This window comes from Lepisma saccharinum, chromosome 24, assembly GCF_977018435.1.
Source record: "Lepisma saccharinum chromosome 24, izLepSacc3.1, whole genome shotgun sequence".
NCBI lineage: Eukaryota > Metazoa > Arthropoda > Insecta > Zygentoma > Lepismatidae > Lepisma > Lepisma saccharinum.
This window is the reverse complement of record NC_139252.1, coordinates 52,695,873-52,702,142: the sequence shown is the minus strand read 5'-3', so window position 1 is coordinate 52,702,142 and position 6,270 is coordinate 52,695,873. Positions and strand designations below refer to the sequence as shown.

At 39.1% G+C, this 6,270-nt stretch overlaps 1 protein-coding gene across 1 annotated transcript in view; it reads left to right on the top strand.

The window, feature by feature from the left end:
* Positions 1-410: 410 nt before the first annotated feature.
* Positions 411-6,270, top strand: part of LOC145978450 (sodium-independent sulfate anion transporter-like) — a 51,631-nt gene continuing 45,771 nt past the window's right edge. Inside the window, exons 1-2 of the mRNA XM_083111096.1 lie at positions 411-552; positions 3,950-4,159. Coding sequence (XP_082967222.1) covers positions 3,956-4,159 — 204 coding nt within the window. The 5' untranslated portion in view covers positions 411-552; positions 3,950-3,955. The remainder of the gene's footprint in view (positions 553-3,949; positions 4,160-6,270) is intronic.

Genomic DNA, 6,270 nt, shown 5'->3' with positions numbered 1-6,270 from the left:
AGTTTCTATACTTAACGAGCAAGGAAAATAACGAGACTTTCACAGGCATGCAAGAAACGATGTAAACATTTTCTTCTCACTTTGCCAGAAGCACTTCTTAGAACTTAACCTCAATTCTCGCTTTTCTTTTTTGTACAACACATTCGATCAACATTCCTGTTTAGATCATTACGATGACGTACTTGAATCCGTGATTATCACTACCTGAATGCAGCCATCTTGGGAGAGCGTAATTTGTAATTTCCTCGATGAAGCAGTGGTCTGTGACTTCGTTCCTTTTTCAAGGGCGAACGACCTCGCATAAACAGAAATGGCAACCATTTCCACAGAGAGAGAGGGAGAGAGAGCATTATGTAATACCAGTAGAATCATCTGCACGCAAATCTCGACTCTAGTGGCGGAATTGAAGGGGGAGGGATTCCATGTCACCTTTCCTGTTTGTTTTTCCCATTGATTGTCCGTTCATTTTCAACTTCCCCAGGTCGTGACAGCACAGCAATACAAATTGTGGATAGTGTTTTGTTTAGTTTTTCTGTGCATCGTCTGCCAAACGTAAGTTTTCTTGCTGTATTTTGCTTCTGTTTTACGAAACTGTGATCCGGTTGTATGGTAGAAAGTTTATCACGTTCGTGTTTTTATGACCCGGTCGTAGAATAGCCATTTTTGCAAGGTAAGTGTGTGTGTGTTTTGTCCTTGCGGACAAGCTGCGGGTCATTTTGCCCTTGCACACTTATTGAGATCTGACTAGAGAAGTAAAATTATTTCTTAGACATAACAACTTATATTCTAGAATCCTGGCTGTGCAATGTGAACTTAAGATTAACTACAAAGTTAAGTTTTGGTGCTTGTGTTATAAAATCTGAACATTATGGAATTGAGCAACAATTGGTGTAGCAAAACATATACACAGATCGAGTCCTGACCTTTCGAGACTTGTCGAGAGAGAACCGACAACGAGAAAGGCTTCTGTAAAATTGAGATGAGATTCTCGGTTTCATTCGAGACTTTGGTAAACTATTATGCATTATCTTTGAACATTAAATTAATTTACTACGTGGCTTATTCAGACACGCTGTGTGGATATCTACATGATTATTTGTAGAAAAGGGAGAAAAAGGTTCTGAATTTTTTTTCAAAAAGTTGCCAAAAAAAAAAGGTGCTCTCTCTTTTTCTGCACATTCTGTATATAATGCGCGCGGACCGCGTAGAGAACTGTGGTTCTGCCTAATAGGTTTTGTTGAAGTTTGTTTTTCTCTCGCGGGTTTTGCTACATTATCTTTGGAACTATTGGGGCTGCAATGATTATATTATACCATTTTGTAGCTCTTGTTCTGCTCTACAAAATGTAACTATAGGATTTTATGTAGCTGCTCAAGAAGAGTAAAAATAATTTCTTTTTCTGTCCAATTTTTTTAACAAAACATGAAAGAAAAGGATGAAAAAGGTACTGAAGCATCAAAGAGTGGTTAAAAAGGGGATAAATGGGCTAATCTCACGTAAAGATGCAACAAAGTGTGTTCATTTTACTTGATTTCATGTCTTAAAATGCATATCTCAAACGATCGGTGTGAAATCAGCTATGTTTTGGAAAGTTGCTGTACCTTAAAATCCGTTCCCTGGTCACATTTAGCGTATGTTTCTAAAATTGATCATATAAACGTGTACTATATTTGTAAGTTGTTAGATTCCGGATGAATACAAAAACCAAGTAAACTTGCAAAATATAAAACTACAGTTCTGTAGTAAAAAAAAAAAAGTCCTTCTTGCCAGTCTGTTGCTAGATATATGTGAGTGGAACCGCGATAAACGTTGCAAAATTAGCTTTTTCCGTGAGAAAGTGATGTACAAATAGGCAGATGTTAGCTTTCTTTCACACAAACAAGACAAGACAAAGACGGCATTTTCTGTCGGCGTACACTGCAATTAACACAATCTTCTTTCTTTAGAAAATTTTCTCCTGACTTATGTAACAAAGTACCAAAAAAACTCTGCCGAGAAATAGACAGAGGGATTAACTTGTCTTCTTTGTTGTATCTTGAGTGTAAATATGAAGCTTTTGGCAAGGAATGTTGATAGAGATAGCAACAAGAATAGTGGCGGAATAACGACTTCCTCTCGCGAGGGGGTGGGGGTGCTCTATCGAGGGTGATCACTTAAATACTTGTGGTTTTGTCATTTTACCTCTCTTTTCTGTCAATTTGGCTAATCGCGACGGCGAGGATGACTGATGAGGTTTGAACTTTGTTTTAAGTCCACTTTACGCACAGATAGGCTAATCAGTACTGAGCCTACAGTTTAAAGTGAATCCGAACTATTTTGTGCCTTCACCGAGTATCGAACTTCGAACCAGGGACTCTTCTATTACAAGGCGACGACGGTACGTGTAAATTACTTACTATGTTGTCTAGTTATACGTGGTGACGGTACTTTATATTTTATCTTGTATATCTAGACAATAGAGAAACAAACCATACAAAGGTTCGCTTGAATGTACTAAAAGGAATTGTAAACGAATTTAATTTTTCAATATCGGAATATCGTAGCCCTTTTTAACGGAAAATTTTCTATGAAGTCTGTTGACCAAAACCAAAGATACAGTGGAGTCCTAAACTTGGAAAATGTGGATAAACATACATGGAACACTTGAGCCTCCAATAATACTATGAATATTAGCCTATGTAACAAAAACCTTGTGTAGGCAGTTGGGTGGGGCTATCGTACCCTTCGCTACCGGCCGCATGGATTCGTACATCAAATGAATATGATTTTTCGGGTTCAAAGATTTCCTTAGTATCAACCAGTGTTACTGGTTGAGTTTATACACTGTTATATCGCACAAGTGGACAACTTTCTTTGTCTGAAATAACAGGTTGGAAACCGCACAAGGAAAATCTTTACTTCGAAAGATCATTACATAACAGGTCGACTTTACTTATGCCCCGACTCGAGATTTAGTGTGCATAATATTAATCTATGTTGTTCAGTGCGCGTGAAGTTTGCAAGAGTGGACGTTTTAAATGTGCCTGCTGTGAGAACACCTCGTCTATAAGCATTCCGGTAAGAATGCGTGTCAGTTAAATATCTTTCTCAAACGAGGATAAAGGTGAAGGGAATATAGGTGGCTCCGTCGAGCAAGGTTTTGTGTTCGGCAATTTTCATGTGACGTCGGTTAGTACACCTCACAAATTTATTAGAACGTCAGTTCTGGAGTATGTCTTTACAAAGGATAAATTAAAGTAAATAATAGCGTATCTTTAAAATTACTTGCATCAAATTATAAAATTGTCATTCTATTTTTCAGTGTGGGAATTGAACTTTTGCTTTTGGCGGATGTCATGCATTGCACTTGTGAGATGCACAAGTACTGTTCGGCAAATTGTCCCTGACTATTTTCATTTGTTTTTATCTTACAGCCAGTGTTTTGTTAAGGATCAGATTTTTGCGTTACTGGTACACAGGTTGGCAGCAGCTTTTTTGGTAGTTTTCTTTCAATTCTTGAAGCTCTCACTGGGTATAACAAAGAGAATAAACATAGAGATGGACAATTTTCTTGTTAATACTTATGCACCCCACTCTATTTAAGTTTCTAGTAATGATAATTTTTCATTATAAACGAAATATGTAATGTGTTACGGTCAGGACTAATGATTTGGGTTCACTATTATAGAATGTTCATTGCATGCACAGTTGACTCTACTGTGGTACAGTGGGATGCATAAGTATTACCAAGCAAATTGTCCACCACCACGTATATTCGCTGCGTTTTATGCAATGAAAGCTCCGGGAATTGAAACAAAACTCCAAACAAACTGCTGACAATCTCTGCATCAGAATACGTAAAAACGTGAAAGTAATCATGGACAATTTGCTGAGCAATACGTCTGCGGGTTCCTTATCGCGGTCACTGGTGTAAGGTTAATTAGGCGATGTTCTTTTTATTCTTTTGCAGGTTACAATGGTAACATCGAAGTCAACTCGCGAGTGGATCAGCAAGACATGCGACAGGAAGCTTCTCTACAAGCGAATCCCTATCTTGTCATGGCTGCCGCGATACTCGTGGGACGATGCAGTGTCCGATCTTGTGGCCGGAATCACAGTTGGACTCACACTGATGCCGCAAGCTATCGCCTACGCTGCACTCGCTAATCTAGGGCCTCAGGTAATGCAACAAAGGAAACTTGTGTTTTATTTACAGGCGTGATCAAGCGGCGTCAGTTGCCCCGTTTATATTCGCACTTATATTTAGTGTAGAATGATTTTATTCCGTTAATCAACAACCATAGGGTGTGTAAACGCCTATGGTTTTTATACTGTGCTCATTTAAATTAGCCTTGTAAAACTAAATTAGTAATAATTGATTATGTGTCGCTTTTCTACCTCTGGTGATGACAATGAATTATGAACTGATGAAATCAGCAGCAGGAAAAGCACATTGATACAGCTACATCTTATTCAGGTTCCGAACCTATATGCCAGAAGGTAATCTCTCCCACTCCCCCCAATCTCTAGGAAAAGATTGTTAATCCTCCTCTGACTACCCCTGTATAAACTTGATCTTTTCTTTAATGTTAACATCCTTTCTTTAACGTTAACATTACCTCCAGTTATTATTATTATAATTTTTTGGTTTGTCAGTATCTCCAGTGGTTAATGAAATAGGGACAAAAAAATGAAATTGACAGCAGTTTTCCAATATTGCAGCGAAACTTGAACTTGGGATTTTTGTACATGGTCAACGAACTTAATAATACGGTGTGTTTTATACAGTGTACATTGATGTACTCACTTTTCACTCTTTGTACATATTGTATTCATCTTCATTAATGAGAATGAAGTAATTACAGGAAGATATAGATATTATGGCTTTATCGAAATCCAATAATGTAGGTTGAATTTTATCTTTTGCAAATATGCTGTGTAAAGAAACAAACTGCAGGAGTACTAAGTGAAGCGAGTGTACTATGTTATACTGGAGTTGCATTCTGAACTTCTCTGCAAAAATCCACGAGCGGTTAGATACAGCCTTAGCAACTTGGGAGATACTAAGCTAATAGCACCAAACCTGACCTGCCTAACCTATCCACGTAGACATATAATAGCAGAAATAAGCATGCAAATAGGTTATGCAGGTTAAGTCTTGTTTATGTCAGCTATTATATGCCTTCGTGGGTAGGTTAGGCAGGTCAGGTTTGGTGTTGTTTGCATGTATTTCCAAGTTGCTAACGCTGTCGCTAGCCGCTCGTAAAAAAATCCAGCTTTGTTTTCATATTTTTCCACTATTCAGGAAAGATCTAATGTTGATTGGCTATAACCGCAAGATAAAAGTGTATCATTATGCCAGAGTGTGGGAAAGATGGAGTTCATACAGATGGGTCCGTCCGCATTATTGAACGAACACGTCATCACCTCCAAGACCTTTGACTTTCTGTCACGCGAAAATTCCTGGCACAAGAAGTGTCCAACGAGCCCACCTGTATGTAATACACCTTGGGGTCTGGGAATGGATGCAAGGAGAGAAGAGACAATCGAGGCCGAATGTCGTTTCCTGATGAGTTGAAGGTCAATCGTGAGAAATTGCAGTCAGCGCCATCCAGCGGATGGAAGTTCAGTGCAATGTTCCGACTTGCTTTTTTCTTTCATCAGACTGTTGATGCTTTTCCTGGTGCAGAGAGTGAATTTACTGGATGGGATACAACTTTAAACTATAGGCTTAAGTCATGAATCCTGATGAGCATTAAAGAGACTCAAGTAAATAAATAAATTTCGCGATGTTGTTGTATCTCAGACCTGAATTTATACATATAGAGGCCCGGTCTAACTAACAATCGTGAGCCCACCTCTTCCATCAGTGGCGGCGAGTGGGTTCCAAAACTGGGGGGGGGGGGGGGGCAAGGACAGTTTACTCTCCCTTGGTAGATAAGGTTTAGTATACTTCCAACAAAAATTGCAAAAAGTGTGAGGAGGCAACTGGCCCTCCTCGCCCCCTCCCCCCTAATCCCCGCAACAGCCTTCCATTATAAAACTTTAGTTAGTTTTGGTTTCCCTGATGACGTGGTAGTAACGTAACCAAGGAGTCCCGGGTTCAGTATGCTCGAATAGGCTAATCGACCTACTAGACCAAACTAGACCTACATCCTACTGAACTATAGGCGGAACCTATAGTTTAAAGTGATTCGAACCACTATGTGCCTCCACCGAGTATTGAACCCAAGAACTCTTGATTACAAGGCGGCGACGACGACGTAATTGCAGATACACTGCAATTATACT